Raw genomic sequence first — 18,558 nt, 5'->3', positions numbered from 1 at the left:
GATTGGAACATGAGGGAGTTTGAGCTCAAAGCAAAAGGCTTAAAACTCAACCCCTCTGGTGGCAGCACACCATTTGTGCCGGTAGAAAGCAGAGTCCATATCCCAAAAGATGTCATCAAGGAGTTTCATAGACAGGAAGATATTGGGCAGTGGTTTGCAGCCTATGAGATAGCAATGTTGGCCCACCGGGTCCCTGAGAAGGATTGGGGAGCGGGGTTGTGGGGCCGCTTTGTGAGTGATGAGAGGGGTACATTGTTAGACCTACCCAGTGAGAAGAATAGGTCTTATGCTCACATGAAGGCAAGGTATGGTTTGACCCCAGAGCTCTATAGACAGAGGTTCAGGAATTGTAAGACGTTGGAGGCAACTACCTGGGTGGAGTATCCGTCTTTCTTTTGCAGAGCGATGGATGGTTGGGTGAAGGGTAGCAAACTGGATACTTTTAAAGCGCTCTATGATTTGTTTGCATGGGAGCACTTGTCTTCTAATTGTTTTCCAGAGCTACACCAGCACCTTATTGATAGCAAGTTGACTAACCCTAGGAAGCTTCCTGAGGAGGCAGACCGCAGAGATGGGTGCCCAAGGTGGGGTCCCACAGAGATGTCCCTCGTCTTGCTAGGAGACTGAGACGGGAAGTGGGTGACCATCAATGACCATAGGGTGGAAGCTCTAAGAGATACCGGGGTGAGTGTGACCGATGTCAACTGCCGGCTGGTGTCCACAGAGCAGGTTGTCCCCCATGCATTCTTCCCTGTAGTTGCCGCGGACAACTCGCAGAGCCAGTGTGAAGTGGCTCAGGATCCCTTCGAGTGGGGGGGTCCTCAGGTACTCTTCAAGTCGCTGTGAGGCCAGCCATGCCTGTTGATGGTCTGTTGGGCAACGATTTAGATAACCCCCCTTGGGCTAAGGTGGAGAGAACGTCTCATTTGGAGATGTTGGGTCTGCTGGAGTGGGCATGTGTGACCCCTCAGTCGATGGCAGCCAGTAAGGGTGTTCAAAAGATTCTGGAGCATGAAAACATGGCCCAGATCCCTGCCTTAAAGAGAAGAGGTAGGGGGTCGCGGGAAACCGGTCCCCATAGTTCCCACGGTCCAGGAGAAGGCAGTCCTTGAGAGGGATGCCTTGGTACCTACAGGGGAACAACTGGCTGAACTGGGGGACTTGCCTGAGCTGACCCCATTGGCAGCTGGAAGGAGGCCGCTCCAGGGTGGGTTTTTGTGAGGCGCAGAAGTGCCCTTCTCTTGGGGGTTTGCGGCAACAGGCCACAAACCAGGCAGCAGGTGATCAGTCGGGATCACATTGGATCTACTGGGAGAACGACTTCCTGTATAGCGAGCCTAAGGTTTCTGAGTCTGGGTCAGCCCGTGTGCTGGGGGTACCCCAGTGCTTCAGAGCCTTCCTACTGGGTTTGGCTCACGATGAGCCGTTAGCTGGACATCTGGGGCAGGACAAGACGTCTGAACGGCTTGTCACCCATTGTTATTGGCCCCAGATGTAGAAGTCAAGTCAAGTCATAGGCATTTCTATAGCGCAAGACATATCACTCCAAGGAGTCTAATGGCGCTTGCAGCGGCTGGGAGCGGAAAGAACTGGGGAAGATTACTGATTGAATAACCAGGTCTTCAGATTGTTTCGAAAAGAACTATGAATGGGGTGGATTGTAGGTCAACAGGCAATTTGTTCCAGGAGTCCGGGGCTAGGTAAGAAAGTTCTACCACCTTGTCTGGTGGTGTGTATTCTGAAGGGGGTAAGCAAGGACTTGGTACTGTACCTGAGTGCCCTCTGAGGCTTGTACCAGCAGAGTTTTCTGGACGAGTATTGTGGGCTTTTCCCATAAAGATACTTATGCGTAAGGCATAAGACCTTGAAGAGAATGCGCTTTCTCACTGAAGCCAGTGTAGAGCTCTAAGACATGGGGCAGAGGAAGTTCGATGAGGCAGGTTCAGGATCAATTTGGCCGCAATGTTTTGTAGCATCTGCAGTTTGTTTAAAAAGGTTTCGTTGATGGACTGTAAAAGTGCGTTGCCGTAGTCCATCCAGTTGGTGATCAAACCCTGAAGCAAAGGTTTTCTGGCTTCCAAGGGGATCCATTTAAAAACTTTCCGCAATGTGCGCATTATTCCGAAACATGTACTAACATTATGGTTGACCTGGGCCCTCATGGACAGTTAATGGTCTATGTAAAAGCCCAGATTACGAACCACTTCTTTGGGGACAGGACAAGTGGCAAGGTCGGAGGGCCACCAGTCTGGAGACCAGTGTTCTGGCGCTTTCCCAAAATGCATGATCTCAGACTTTGTACCATTCAGTTGAAGATGGTTACTTTTCATCCACATGTTGACGTGGGAAATAGTTTTCAAAACGCACCATGGTTTCATTCGGGTCAGGACCCAGTGTGACTATGATCTGAGTGTCATCGGCATACGACATGACATCAAATCCGTATGCTCTAATCACTGGGGCCAGTGGAATCATATAAAGATTAAAGAGGGTAGGATTCAGAATGGAACCCTGTGGAACACCCATTGTGACAGATCTTGTAGAGGAGATACTGAGTCCCGACTGAACAATGGTTTTACGGTCTGATAGGCAACTTCTGAACCATTTCAGGGCCTTACCACTGACACCAATCAACCACAGCCGATGCATTAAAGTGCTGTGAGAGATGGTGTCAAATGCAGCCGACAGGTCGAGGAGTACAAGAATAACCGATTGATGTCCGTCCAGAGCCCGCCTGATGTTGTCTGTGACCTCGACCAGTGCCGTCTCAGTGCTGTGAGCAGCTCTGAACCCGGACTGTGAGGGGTCTAGTAAATTGTGACTCTCCAAATGAACAACAAGTTGCTAATTAACAAGAGATTCCAATACTTTCCCGAAATAGGGGAGTAGAGAGATTGGACGATAGTTGGAGAGAAGTCTAGGGTCGGCCGCGGGCTTTTTCAGGATGGGCTTCACACGGGCACACTTCCAGCTTGAAGGAAAAACAGCTTCCGATAGTGATTTATTAAAGAGATCTGTAATGTTTTAGACCAATGCAGGGGCAATCGTTAGAAGTAGTTTTGGGAGGGGATCAAATCAGTGGGGGACCGGATTTTATCTTTTGCAGGGCCTTAAGGACTAGTTTAGGATCGACCGTAGTAAATTAATCAAGAAGATGGGAAGAGGCCGTGCGGGCATCGGACTCGTTGACTGGGTCCGAACTATTGTCATAAAGAATCAAGGATTGGTGGATGGTTAGAATTTTTTCAGAAGAGTTCAGACACTCATTGTAGGACTTGTCAAACTTGCCAGGCAAGTGGGACAAGCGGAAGGAAGCACAAGGCTCCTCTCCAACCCTTCCCTGTAGTCAGTATTCCCTTTGAACGGGTGGGCATTGACATTGTGGGGCCACTGGACCCCAAGACAGCCATGGGCAACAGCTTTATCCTGGTCTTCGTGGACCACGCTACCCGGAAGCCATCCCTCTCTGGACAGTGACGGCCCCTGTGGTGGGACGTGCACTGATGGCGATTTTTTCCCATGTGGGGTTTCCCCAAGAGGTGGTGTCCGATCGTGATACCAACTTCATATCGAATTATATGAAGTCTGTGGCAGGAGTGCGGTGTTACCTATAAGTTCACCACTCCTTACCATCCCCAAGGTAATGGGCAGGTTGAAAGATTCAACCGGACCCTTAAGGGCACGATTATGGGTCTTGAAGAACATATGAGGCGTAAATGGAACGTCCTCTTGCCATGCATTTTGTTTGCATACCATGAGGTGCCACAGAAGTCCTTAGGGTTAAGCCCCTTTGAGCTGCTGTACGGTCATCCAGTACGAGACCTTTGAGTCTGGTCAGGGAAGGCCCGGGAGCAATCTCCCAGGAAACCTCCCCAGGATGTATACAGTTACATGCTGGCCTTCAGGAACCAAACTCGGCGATTCAGACAGCTCGCTCAGGCGAATCTGGAAGCTAGCCAGGAGGAGATAAAGCGGTGGTATGATCAGAATGCCACTATGGTTGAGCTTCAGCCTGGACAGAAAGTTTGGGGCATGACCCCTGTAGAGCTCTGTGCGCTCCAGGACAGGTGGACTGGACCATTTGAGGTGGTGGAGCGCAAGAGTGATGTCACCTACCTGGTGAACTTGCGGTCTCTGAGGAACCCTTTGCGGATCCTGCACGTTAACCGCCTGAAGCCCCACTTAGAAAGGTCCAAAGTGGGCATGCTCCTAGAGACGGATGATGGAATGGAGGAGGAGGAGACCGAGCCTCTTCCGGACCTCCTGTCCGAGAACTAGCAAGATGAGTGTCAAACTCTCTGCCACCCTGACTCCTGAACAGCAGCAAGATTGTCGTCAACTGTTGGGGCAATTCCCTGATTTGTTCTCCCTGGTTCCCGGTGTCACTGAGTGGTGCGTCCATGACGAGGACACTAGGGACAGTCCTCCTGTGAAGCACAAGGCTTACAGAGTGACTGACCGGGTCAGAGCTCACTTCAAGGAGGAGGTCTCCAAGATGTCTGCCTTAGGGGTGATTGAGTCCTCTAGCCCAGTGGTCTTGGTCCCGAAAGCTGCGGCGCCTGGTGCCACACCCGAACTCCGGTTCTGTGTGGACTAACAAGGACTCAATTCAGTCACCAGGACTGACGTGCACCCCATCCCCAGATCTGATTACCTCATTGATCGGCTACACAGTACCTTAGTACGTTTGATTTGACGTCTTGGCACTGGCAGATTGCCTTGACAGATGGGGCAAAGGAGATGACAGCATTCCCCACACCAGATGGGAACTACCAATTCCAGGTTATCCCCTTTGGGATGAAGAATGCCCCTGCCACCTTTCAGAGGTTGGTCAACCAGGTGTTGGCTGGACTGGAGGATTTCAGTGCTGCCTACCTGGATGACATTGCAGTGTTCAGCGCCAGTTGGGAAGAACATCTGGCACCACATCTGGGAAGTGTTGATGGCACTGCGGAAGGCAGGCCTCATGATCAAGGCGAGTAAGTGCCAGATCGGGCAGGGTTCTGTGGTGTACTTGGGACACTAGGTGGGGAGCGGCCAGGTGGCGCCCCTACAACCCAAGATTGATACCATCCTGTCATGGGAACCCCGCAAGACTCAGACGCAGGTGAGAGCCTTTTTAGGACTCACGGGGTACTACAGGAGGTTTATCAAGGGGTATGGCAACATTGTTGCACCCTTGACGGAGCTGACTTCCAGGAACCTGACCAAGAAAGTGAACTGGACAGACTTGTCAGAAGGCTTTTGACGCCCTGAAGACTGCCATGTGGACGGTACCCGTACTTCAGGCGCCCAACTCCTCAAAGGAATTTGTTGTCCAAACGGACGCTTCAAAGCATGATGTGGGCGCTGTTCTATCACAGATCAATGAAGAGGGCCTAGACCAACCTGTAGCCTTCATCAGCAGGAGGTTACTTCCACGGGAACAGAGGTGGAGTGCACTTGAGCGTGAGGCATTTGCTGTGGTCTGGGTGCTAAAGAAGTTGAGACCATACCTGTTTGTGACTCACTTCCGGGTTCAGACAGACCAAAGGCCCCTCAGATGGTTGATTCAGATGAGGGGTGAGAATCCAAAGCTGCTGAGGTGGTCCATTTTGCTACAGGAGATGGATTTTACGCTGGAATACCACCCTGGTATGGAACACACCAATGCTGATAGACTGTCCAGATTTTTCCACCTTAGTGAAGAGAACTCCCAAGGGGAAGGGTAGTTCTCCCCACATTTCAGCTGGAAGGGACACGTGTTAGACCTGGTACCATTGGCATGAGTCTCCCTTCCATTTTTTACTGATTGCCTCCTCTGTTTTTGATATGTTTTGCTGGGTTAGATGCTTTGGGCACTGTGCCACTGCTATTCAGTGCCATAGTGCAAGTGATCCCTATTGTAAACTCATGCATTGATTAGTGACTCCATGATTGGATTACTCGATTTACCTGTCAGACCTTAGTATAGTGCACCATGTGTGCCCAGGGCCACATATGGACACCTAAGGCCCACCATGACTTCATACAGTGTAATGTCATCGAACTTTGATGGTCTCCTGAACAAAATCAGGCGTTTTCCAATGCTGCGCTATACTCGCCACTTCCTTTCCTCTATTTTATTGCTTCAAGAGATCCTCCTCCTGGGGACCAAGTGCCCGTTTCTTGCATGACAAGGGTATGACTGGGACAATCATGCTACTGTACATCGTATTTAGTTTTTCCACTTTCAATGCCTACTGTAAAAAAATTGGGCGAGAAGTGTCAGGATCCGTATATAGAGCGCCTGCCGAGACTACGGTTCCCAGAATCCCGTGTGTAGAGGGGGAGGAGCCACGGGCATAAAACGCCCGGGACGCACGCAAGCCGTTGTGCGCAATTAAAGATTCCTGTATTGACGGGCGGCGACCCGTACAACTCTTTCCCGCGGTATTGGTGCCGTGGGGGTGAGCTGCACCTTTTGGCCGAGAGCATCGGCAATTTCCGAAGTCATTAAACCCGGATCCCCGTCTCCGTGTCTTGGTTCCCGGCAGAGCGTCTGGGAGTTTCTGCACCTGGTTTGCCGAGCGAGTCGGCATTTTCTATTTTCGTCTACCCGGAGCCCTGCCTCAGTGTCCTGGGTTTCCCGGCAGAGCGACGGGGAGCTTATTGGCCATCTCCAGGGCAGCGGCGCTTACTGCAACAATCGCAGGAGGGTTAAGAGAGACCCGCTACACCGGCGGAGTTCCAATAGACCGGCAAACAGCAAGTATCAGAAGTGTGGGTGTGTCGTTGACATACCGGAACTAACAATTGTACAACATAAAGGAGTGCATGGCCGGCTGGCCGTTGGCAGTTGTTTCTTGGTCATAGAAGCTCCCGTAATTGGTCTGGAGTAAGACCTATTTTCTAACTGTGTTTTGCAACAGAGTGAGATGTCATAGAAGTAGCTTAGAGGAATCGCTGATTCTTAGAGAGGTGGGGTAACATTACTCGACTTCATTTCGGAGCTATCGCTGGAGAGAGCATCCAGCAGACTTAAGGCTATTACACTTCAGAGACAAAAGAAATAACCCTATCAAAGTATAACCCACAGAGATAGCGGTTCTTGAAGTACTGCATTCTGTGTATTTGTACCGACCTAGTGTCCTGTTAGGTTTCCCTGAGAGCGTTCAGGGCTTTCCATTCACTCATAAGCTGAGAGGGAGACAGCCAACCCTCTCTCTTAGTTAAGGGTGTACACGGCATAACCCAGACCTTATGAGTTTTCTATTGCTTTGTTATCGGACGAGAGTTGTGTATGGGTACTACCAGAGTGATGGTATGAGTGTTTCTAAGGACATAAGGAGGCTCTTCATCATAAAGATACACACTAGCGAGAAGTACTGAGAGTAGTCTTTTGTGGCTTGCATTTTGTTATGTTTTGTTTTGTATGTTAACTTTCTTTACATGTTCTACTCCCCGCTGTTCCCATCCTTCCCTTCCCTCGCTCGATTGCTCCAGTCTTCCGTGCCGTTAGTGCAGGAAGTTGGTGACGTCGAGAGGTGGACCCCATATAGCGTCGCCCGAATCCTGAGGAGTGTTTGGACCTGGGACTGATTCTTGACAAGAAGTGGTGCGCTTCTCATTACTCCGGCCACGGCGGCAGCTTGCCTTCTTGGCCTGCAGTTCAAGTGGATGTCATCACAAATTAAGTATTTGGGGGTCCAAATTAGCACGCCCCCTCACCACTTGCTGACTGACAATATTACATTCATCACTGACTTTGCCAAATAGAAACACCTGCAAATCTCACTCTGAATCCAAGCGATCAAAATGGTAGTTGCAGCAAGATTTAATTATATCTTTGACATGTTGCCGACGCTAGTGCCGTTAACTCATTTGAGACAACTAGATTCCCAGGTGCAGCGATATATTTGGCTAGAGAAAACCTCCCTGGGCTGGCAGCAAATTTATACGTCGGCACCACCTAAGGAGGCTTACGCTTGCCACACCTGAAACTGTATCACACGGCTATACATCTCTCCCAACTGGTCTACCATTTCCACCACATGCTAGAAACCCCGGAAATAAATCTCCAGTGGGCCCTGAACAGCCTGTCAACTCCATGCAAAGGAGAATTTCTAGCCCCCTCCCACTGCATCCGATTCTCCAAGGCATCAGAAGATCTAGGAATCCTCTCACACTTCTGAATCATAAGGCATTCCTACACCATTCAGCACCAATATGGAACAGAGATATTCTGCAGGACAGACAAATGTTTTTCTGGCCCTCATGGTTCGAAAAAGGAATTCAGAACCTGGGTTAATTAATACAGGGAGGACGTTTCCTCTTAGATTATTTCTAACAAGAATAATTTTTTTTTAGAGACAGCCAACTACAAGCTATCCTCTCACGAAAGTTGGGTAATGACCTCCAGAACCATGGTGGCTCGACCAATCACCGGTATTTAAACACGTGGGGTGCACATAAAAGCTTATTTATGGTTTATAGGACACTCTTATCGACCATGTACATTCACATCCTGCAACAAGATCACTACCATTGGTGGAAACCATACCTCAGATTCTACAGACTAAACTGACTGGAAAGAGATTCTTTATTCTCCTGACAAAAGTTTATAAGAAGCCAGGTTAAAATGTAGTTACTTCAAAATCCTACATAACTGGCACGGGTCGCCTTTCTAACTTCACATGGCTGGAATGGCAGCTTCACCTCAGTGATTGCATTGTACTCCCAGCTGGGGAGATATGATTCATATTCTATGGACTTGCCCCATAATTAAACCATACTGGGAAGCTGTATGAGAGGTGCTCTTTAAACTCTGACATCAACCTCCAACATTCCCAGGACTTGGCGGTTCTACATGATACACTGGACGTGGACAATATCATTAATCACCAGAAACAATGATTGTGCACTTCACTAGCAGTAGCTCAGTTATGAATTTTGAGAAAAAGGAAGTCAGCAACACTACTGTCAGTAGAAGAATGGCTGGTGGCCCTGACAATCACTATCTCCCACAAACAAGTGATATATGAATTAAACGACCAGTTTGATGTTGTTGACAATATTTGGGGGTCCTTTCTGTATTAGAGGACTCTTTGATCTGAAACATCTACCTGACCCTCCTCTGCTATACCCTCTTCCTCCTTCATTGGCCTCCTATTACTTGTGTTATGATCTGCATCCAAAGGACCCTGACCATGGGCGGGACTCCCCCCTGCCTCAACTGAGATACTGGAGATACTTGGGACCCAAAACAGAATCTCCTTACCCACAACAGACGTTTGTGATGTCCCAGATACTGCCCCTTCTCTGATGACTAACTAGATATATTATTACCAGATTATGACTGGTCAGATAAACCTTTTGCACAACGAGCAGGCATATTAGTTAGCCTTTAGCATTACTGGAAGGACTGCAACGCTTTTTTAACTGTCTTTGCTGAAATATTAAAAATTGTTTTAAATCACTGTCTTGCTTTTATGTATTGTAAATGTTTTTATTGTGAAACTTTTATGGTTCTCTGAACCGAAATAGTTATTCTTGACTTGACTGCGATGATTTAACAGTGAGATGCTAATTTGCAATGGAAAAGGGTCAGAGCTAAGTGGTCCAGAATGGGTTGGAGGACACCATCCAAACAATTTGGAGGAACGGTTAGAGTCATGGATTGCCAGTATTCTGCATGCTCAGGTACCATCCATAGGTAGCTCCTTCTCCTTCAAGCATGGCATATAATGGTTTAGCTGTTAATGCAGAGGATGATCATGGTTGCTGTACTCTGTGACCTCTGGAACTATTACAGCCTAACAGCTATCCTTCAAAACACACAAGACTTCAACAAACAGGGCTGCAGCCACAAAGGTAAAGTGGAAACCTATGAATTCAAAGGTCAAATGAGTATAAGTGACCACAGAGGCATACCAATCTAACTGGAATTTGGAATTACATTTTCCACCTGTTATTAGGCAATAAGAGTGGCTACCTTTGCTCTGTCAACACATATATTAAAGAGGAAGAACAATAAATTGCAACAGAGGGGGAACACCTTGGAAAGGTGATTGGTACAGGGACAAAAGGGTTGCCTTAAACTAGTAACTAGAGAGAATCTGCAACCACTGCCAACTACAGCAAAGAAGCCAAAGAGGAAAACAAGCTAGACTTTTTGCTCACAGGCCCCCCCAAATGGGCAGTAGGATGGTGAGAGACCCCAAACATCTTAAGGGATAATCTTCAATGGGGACAGGAATGTTGGCGATGCTTATATAGACAGACAAAACACTTTGGTCAAACTCCAGGTTAGTCATGCTTCGTGAGTCTGGCGTGCCAATAGAGGTCAGGGTGACAAGAATTCCAATTCAGGATGATCCTGGAGAGAGAAAAAAAGCAGATGCAAAGTGACATCACTAAAGTGCAGGAGACACTGGTGACTGCAGTGCAACATCTGTATAACACTGACCAAAGAACGGAGTCAATAGAAAAAACCTCCCAGCCAGAAATTTATGACTGCTAGGGATCTCACAGGAGGATGCATGAAAGACTGCCAAGTTAAATAGAGGTCAGAGGCACTTTGAATTCTGCTGGAAATAATATAAGTGTCTTGCTTGAGGACTACCTGTCCAACATCCTGCTAAAGAGAGGAATGGTCAAACAATCACTATGATCCTAAAAGACATAGTGGGGAACAAAAAAACAACGCTAAGCAGTCAAACACGGTTCAGTTGACAGAAAAACAATCAATTATTGCCTCCCCCGATTCTTCACACCACACTACCAATGCCACAGAGGAGGTAGATGGTGCAATTCATTCAATAATTTGAAGCAAAGGCTGTTGAATCCACTAGGGTTTACTCCAAAACTGTAGTCAATTTTTTAAAGAGGAACAAATCTTGAAGCAAGTAATACAATCACAACTTTCTTGCATTTCTTGCAACAAGGACACCAGAAAGCAATTTGACTATGAAGTAGATAGGTGGTTCTCTTTTTTAATGTGGGGATGAAAGCCACCATCCTGCCATACACTTCAGAAAGGCCCCATAAGAATGGCATTGGACAACGACTGCCAAAAGCACCAACATCACATTTAGTATGAAACTAAAAGACTTGAAGATACAGGCCACAATTTCCTTCATCCCTCCTACCACATCTACTCCTTCGCTTTGCATCTGGCTCACCCACTGTCAACTTACATATCCAGTCAAGGAACTCGCCTTTTATTTCCTTACCGGATGTCAACAGTCAATTGGCCCACTCCCTCCTTGGTTGACTCTTTGTACCCACTCCCCTTTTAATTTGTTTCTCCCAAATCACAACTACTCTTTCATCCAACCTAGAACACACTTAAGATTCTGTGCCCTGGACGTTGCCAAATGCTCCCTTCTGTAAGAGGATACGGGACTCATATGTACAACTGTTATGTGTTCAAAGGAAAATACTTCAACCACATCAGACTGAATGTGGTCAAGAGAAAATAGGCAGATGCAAGAGAAAAGAGGCAGATGCAAAATGTGGTCAACATCTGGCTCCTCTAGCCAATTCAATATGTTAGAAACCGTCATGGAATTCTCATTGCCTTTGGGTTTTTTCCATCATAAGCTAGTATATGGCAAATCATTCTTCCATACATACAAATCTACCCTTACAAGTACCCAAATCTGCACCAACAAATTCTATGCTCAACTATCATGTAATATAGTTACCAAACCGTTTAATTCAAAACTAAACAACAATGTAAAGCCTAAAAAACTGCTTTTCAGAACAATACATCAAGCAAGCTTGACTCCATGTGGCAATATGAAGATATTTTGAGGGGAAGATCAACACTTTCAAAATTACAATCTCCACAACCCTCCTGCATGATGACTACCCGTTACAACAATGAACCAAGAAGAACTACAATAATTGCTCAATCCTAGATTTGTCAAGTCCAACATATTTAAGTGCCACGATCAAATTCAAGCTCAATCGCCTTCAGACATTTAAACAGTGAGGTGCAAAAGTGACATTTTTGCTTGGGTACTTCCAAAGCTGTGAGGGTGTTGCTAAAACTGATCAAGTTGGTAAAATACAATTATTCAGGAATCCCTGGAAAATCATGGGGTACAAGCTGAAGTTGTAACACAAACAGCTTGCCCATGGCCATACTCTACTGTTGGACCCAAAAATTAATACCAGGTACACTTGATGTTTAAGGTAGCTAGGCATAGTGTTCCAACATTTACAAAGGGATGTAGTGGGAGGTCAAGATTACAGGCTCAATAACGTGTACAACAATTTATAAATCACTATCCACCAGGTGCTTTTATTAGAAAATAATTATTACTTTAATCAGCATCTATAGATGAAAATTGAGCAAAATTCTGAGAGCACAACGATACACACTATTACAACAGGAGAAAAATCACTATGTTGGAAAATCAGCCGTTAAAAACTTTAGCACACTCTCAGACTCTTGCAGGTAAGGATACCGTAATGAAACTATCTGGGCGAAATACAACTAACTTCTCTATAAAGACTGTTAACATAAATCTTGCTACACTGCTCTAGGGCTATATCCAACACCAATGAAGATATGTTATGGCTTTTTCTAGATCACAATTGAAACTTTCAGTGCTCCTTATGATCAACAGTTCCTACAACGTGTCAATTACAAGATATACTTAAATCAAAGTGTAAAGTTTTTCCTGCTTCTGCCGATTGGATTTATGCTGCTGCCACTTGTGTTTTTTTGCAGACAAGCCATATGGGGAGGCTGTACTAACCATGCCAAATCCACTGTAGTCCACTGTATGCAATGATGAGCTTTTTGGATTCCAGGAGAGAGTGGCCGTGCAGACAGATCAAGAGAGACAGCACTCCACTCACTCCTACCAGAGTAAGAAAGAAACCTATTTTGTGGATCTTACTGTGGCTCAAAGCTCAAGCTCCACCCAAAAAACACAAAGAGCCCAGCAGTTTGCAGCAGTGATCCTGGCGGGCATAAAGATGAATCTTACAAATGTGGTTACTATTCCTAAAAACGCCATGCCAAAGGCATTTGGTTGTCTGGTATGTACATTTCCACACTACTCTCACTAGCCACCTTGTACAGCTCTGCACAGATCAGTTCTAGAGGAAGCTCTAAGTGTTCATGTGCAAGCACAGATTCAGGGAGCAAGTCGTCTTGCTCGGGGTACGGCAGCTGAAGGGGGACAGGTCACAGCCTGGTGGCACAATTCTTTCCCTGGAATAGAGTAGATCTGTACCCAGTTCCTCCACACAGCTCATCAATACCCTACATCAAGGTAGCCTTTACTTTGTGCAGGGATACCCCCAATATCCTTCTCCAGAACACAGTGGACTCCTTTCCTCATGCCAGCTCAAAACTGCTTCTTTAAGTAGTATATAGAACTTTTTAGTTACTGAACCAGGCAACGGTGAGTTGGCAGTCAGTGAACCAAATCCTGGAACTCAAAAGGTCTTTCTTAGGGTCTGGTTTACTGGGACACCTGTCACTGTGACTGGGAGAATCTCACCCATAATAGAACTCCCTTCCCAGAAACACTGGGTTCCACAAGGCCATCTCTGGGAATGGTTGTGGGTTTTATCTTTGAATTACTCCTGCCAGAATGGTCATGCCACAGAGGTTGCTCTCTAGTGACAGCAGGTAGGAAGAAGGGGGTAAGGCTGGGAGCTCCCCATGAGACAGCCCATAATAAAGGCATATAAGACAGAGGCTTCCTCATTCAGGTACATCATAACATGTTGAGGATACCACCTATGGTAAGAATGGAATTACGGGTAGGTATTGTCCCTGTACTTCAAAAGGGCCCCCCAGACTCCGACCCTCCACACCCTAGTGTCTGGTCCACTTCAAAGGACTTTAGTAATGCTGCAGAGGAGTCACTCAATTAACACTGTTGTCTGACACTCCCTCCAAACTTCATCTTGAGGACAGACAGGATATCCAAAGTGGAATTCTGGTTTGTAATTGTCAAACAGCACATAAGATACACAAGTCCTTCTATACATTCATAGGTTAAACATACATGCAAAATCATTCTCCAAATGAATGAGCAAAAGACCCTGTTGCTCGGGACTTGCAGCCCATTTTAAAAACGAGAAACCAGAAGGCATCGCTACTTGTGTCAATAAAACATAAAAGGCCTGTACGGAACGTATAATAGTCACTGCCATCACTGTAAGTCCTCCACAGCCTGGCAAGCTGACAATAGTCAAGTTTCGCAAAGGAGGGATGAACGTGGTGTGCTACTGCAGACTACAAAGCCCTGCTCTGAGTTCTCAGTCCATTTCCATGCAGGCCCTCTGCATACAGGTGTGATAACTGTTGCATGTGCCGAGACCAAAAATCCCAAAACTTGCTACATGGGGTATGCTGGGCAGGGGTTAATGCTTTCCAGAGCCATGCAGGAAACATTACCACCTCAACAGCCTCAACATAGCAGTGGACATTCAGCAAACAAACGCAAGTAAACACCTCAAAAACGCAACGGAAGCAATGGGCAAGCCCTTAGGTTTTTAGACAGTGCCAACTCCTTCAAGAACCATACTATTTGCCAGGAAGCTTGCATAAAATTCTGCCTAGAAGAAACATTGAAAATAAAAAATGAAGCTTCATAACTGAGTGCTTGAATACCCAAACGGCATGACACTAGTTTATCATAATGAAAAATGAGATCCTTGGTACAATTGCAGTCTGCTGTGGAAAACAAAATGAATGTAGGGGCAAATATGCACTGAGAAAAAATGAGGCATGAAGTGGGATACAAACTGTCATATTAATAGTGCTTTCGTCAATTAAGTGCTATAATACTGGCCGGGTTCTTAAGGTGTCTAAAATATTAATACCTCTACTTGCTGCTAGTCTAATCTTCAAATCCTTGAAGGTGCATTTTGAGAACGGGTTATGTTAGTAAATTGACAGTTTTATTTAGAGACAATACGTTTTTCTGGAATAGTAACTTACCATCAGTAACCATATTTTTTGTCAGTCCATTGTAAAGTATAACACTTCCAGGCTTCTCAGGATTTGGTCGAGGGAATCCATTTTCTTTTAACTGCTCCCCATTCAGCAAGTAGTCCTTTAGAAGTTTATACAGAGAAGCTCCTTTAAAATCTAAATAGATTAATATTTTTAACATTAGATTTTTTATAACTACATTTCAATGTTGACAATCCAATGGGCCCAAAAAATAGTGTATATCATGTACCACAGATTAAACTTGGAAATGCTGAGGAATGGAAAACAACACTGTGATCTGGTAACTGCACAAGTGCTTGCAAATTGACATTATGAAAAACAAAAATACTTTCAAACATTACAGAACTGTTTTAGAGGAGACATCATGCAAACAGTAATTTTTCCTTTTAGTCTTAAAAGAATTATTTAAATGTACTCGTTACTATCAACTCATTACTCTCAGTAAAATTCTATCATAACTATAATAGTTTTGTTTTGTAAAAACGTAAATGCAAATCTGCAGTGCTCGTTTCGTAAAAAGATTTTCTTCCTTGCTCTGCATCCATGTCTTAAAAAGCAACTTTTGATAATACTGGATGCTTGTTTGACACATTCAAAGCAGCATTATCATTGCACCCTGAATCACATTTGAAAGGGCACAGAGAGGTGTAAGCTCATGATTGAGAAGAACAAGTTACTTACCTTCGGTAACGATGTATCTGTAAGAAACATTAGTTAGTTAGATTCCTCACCTTAGAATATCCCCAGGCGTCAGACTGGATCCGGAAGATTTTTCGTCAGCAATACCCCTTGCGCGTCGCTAGGCGTCGTCTGCGGCTCCGCGTCCGTCGTCGGTGTCGTGCGCCGGAATGACGTCGGAGTACTTAGACGCCGCCCTCGCGCGCTGACGTCAGTTCTTGTACATAGCTTTCTGCGCCAGGAACGCAGAGCCATGCAAAGACCGACACTGGTGCCAAAAATAAAATCTAGGGGCCTGAAAAGGACAACCTTAACCCTAGATGTCAGTTCGCAGAACGGGGAGGATGGGTGGGTCGGTGAGGAATCTAACTAACTAATGTTTCTTACAGATACATCGTTACCGAAGGTAAGTAACTTGTTCATCTGAAAGAAATACGTTAGTTAGATTCCTCACCTTAGAATAGATACCCAAGCAATACCATCCCCGGTGGTGGGTCTGCGAACCAAGATCACACCAGAAAGTCCTGGAGGACAGAACGGCCAAAGAAGCCATCCCTCCGGACTTGGCTGTCAAGGCAATAATGCCTGGCAAACGTGTGTAACGAAGCCCACGTCGCCGCCTGACAGATGTCCTGCAAAGGGACTCCCCGTCCCAAAGCAGTAGTAGCCGCTGTGGCCCGAGTAGAATGGGCGCGCAGCCCAACAGGAGGGTCCTTTTTTGCCAAAGAATAGCAAATTTTGATACACAAAACGACCCACCGAGAGATGGTCCGTTTGTGCACAGCTTTCCCCTTCTTAGCGCCCACGTACCCAACAAAAAGCTGGTCGTCCACCCGGAACTGTTTTGTGCGGTCCAGATAAAAGGAGAGCGCACGTTTTGGGTCCAGACGGTGGAGCCTCTCTTCCTCTTTGGAAGGATGCGGAGGCGGAAAGAAGGTGGGCAAGGTGACAGACTGCCCAAGATGAAATGGAGTCACCACTTTCGGAAGAAAGGAAGGACGAGGCCGAAGGACAACCTTGTCCGGATGAACAGAGAGAAAAGGAGGCTTTGAAGATAAAGCCTGGAGCTCACTCACCCGTCTAGCCGAGGTGATGGCTACCAGAAAAGCAGTCTTAAGAGTCAGAAGACGAAGAGGACAATTGTGAAGAGGCTCGAAGGGAGCGCACATCAGGAATGTCAAGACCAGATTCAAGTCCCACTGAGGCATTACAAAAGGGACAGGAGGGAACGTGTGAGTAATGCCTTTTAGAAAGCGTGTAACCACAGGGGACTTGAAAAGAGAAGGCTGATCAGGAAGCCGCAAGAAGGCGGAGATGGCAGCAAGATAACCTTTCAGGGTGCCCAGGGCAGAGCCCTGCCGGGCCAGAGAAAGAAGAAAGAGGAGAACCTCAGAAAGAGGGGCGGAAAGGGGATCCACAGCCTTTGCTGTGCACCATGCCACAAATTTGTTCCACCGGCAGGCGTATACCGTCTTTGTGGAGGGACGCCTGGCTGCCAGAATGATATCACAGACTTCAGGAGGCAAGTCAAATGACATCAACTGCCGCCGCTCAATCTCCACGCATGGAGGTGGAGGCTGGACAGGTTCGGGTGGAGGACCGTCCCCTGCTGCTGCGACAGAAGATCCTCCCGAAGGGGCAGACGTATCGGGGGATCGGTCAACATACTGAGTAGCTCGGGATACCAGTATCTTCGTGCCCAATCCGGAGCCACCAAGATGACTTGGGCCCGGTCGTGCCTGATCTTCTTCAGCACTCTGGGCAGAAGTGGTATAGGCGGAAAGGCGTACAACAGACCGCAACTCCACTCGTGACGAAAAGCGTCGCCGAGCGAGTGCCGCCTTGGAAATTCCAACGCGCAGAACTGCTGACATTGCGCGTTCTCTTCGGTGGCGAATAGATCTAACCAAGGCTCTCCCCACTGCTGAAAGAGACCTTGCGCCACTTCGGAGTTCAGACGCCATTCGTGATCCATCATGCACCGGCGGCTGAGTTCGTCCGCTCTGGCGTTCAGAGAGCCCGCCAGATGTTGAACCACTAGGGTGACGCCCTGGTGTTCCAGCCACGTCCAGAGGCGCAGAGCCTCCTGACAAAGAGTCCACGACCCCACCCCGCCCTGTTTGTTGCAATACCACATGGCGGTGGTGTTGTCCGTGAACACCTGCACGACACTGCCCCTGACAGAGGGAAGGAAGGCTTTCAGTGCAAGTCGGATCGCTCTCAACTCCAACAGGTTGATGTGGAGACGAGACTCCGCCGGAGACCAGAGGCCTCTGATCTCCGCCTCTCCCATATGGCCACCCCAGCCCAGGAGGGACGCATCCGTCACTACGACATGCTCCGGTTGGGGAAGGGAGAGGCTCCTGCCCATGACCCAATCGCGGTCCGTGAGCCACCACTGCAACTGTTGTGCAGTGCCCTCCGAGATCAAGACATGGTCGGACAGGTTGCCGTGATGCTGGGCCCACTGAAACTTCAGGTCCCACTGCAGAGCCCGCATGCGCCGCCTGGCGTGATGCACTAGTAGGATGCAGGAGGCCATCAGCCCCAGAAGCCGCAACACTAGCCTGACCGAAACCCAGGATAGAGGCCGAAAGATGGGAATCAGGGCCTGTATATCCCGGACCCGCTGTTCCGGTGGATAGACCCGGAACTGCGCAGAATCGAGAACTGCTCCGATGAAGAGGAGCTTCTGAGAGGGACTCAGGTGTGACTTCGGCACGTTGATGGAAAATCCCAGCAAATGCAGGAGATCCGCCGTAGTCTGGAGGTGGGAGACGACTGCCTGGGGCGAGCCCGCCTTCAACAACCAGTCGTCGAGATAGGGGAAGACTGGAACCCCTGATCTGCGCAGATGAGCTGCGACCACCGCCATCACTTTCGTGAACACCCGAGGGGCACTGGTGAGGCCGAAGGGGAGCACGGTAAACTGA

The 18,558-nt window shown here is 47.4% G+C and overlaps 1 protein-coding gene across 3 annotated transcripts in view; it reads right to left on the bottom strand.

Annotated features, from left to right (window-relative positions):
* LOC146862153 (RNA exonuclease 1 homolog) overlaps positions 1 to 18,558 on the bottom strand; it is a 919,286-nt gene that overhangs the window by 431,509 nt on the left and 469,219 nt on the right. For all 3 annotated transcript variants that reach the window (XR_014978103.1, XM_085641330.1, XM_085641329.1), the window contains one exon: positions 14,933 to 15,082. Coding sequence is in view for 2 of the 3 variants with exons in the window: in XM_085641330.1 (XP_085497456.1) it covers positions 14,933 to 15,082 (150 nt within the window). In the remaining variant the exon portion in view is untranslated. The remainder of the gene's footprint in view (positions 1 to 14,932; positions 15,083 to 18,558) is intronic.

Source organism: Triturus cristatus, chromosome 2_2, assembly GCF_964204655.1.
Source record: "Triturus cristatus chromosome 2_2, aTriCri1.1, whole genome shotgun sequence".
In the NCBI taxonomy this organism is placed as follows: Eukaryota; Metazoa; Chordata; class Amphibia; order Caudata; family Salamandridae; genus Triturus; species Triturus cristatus.
Note: the sequence above shows the minus strand (reverse complement) of the source record. Positions and strands in the feature narration are given on the sequence as shown.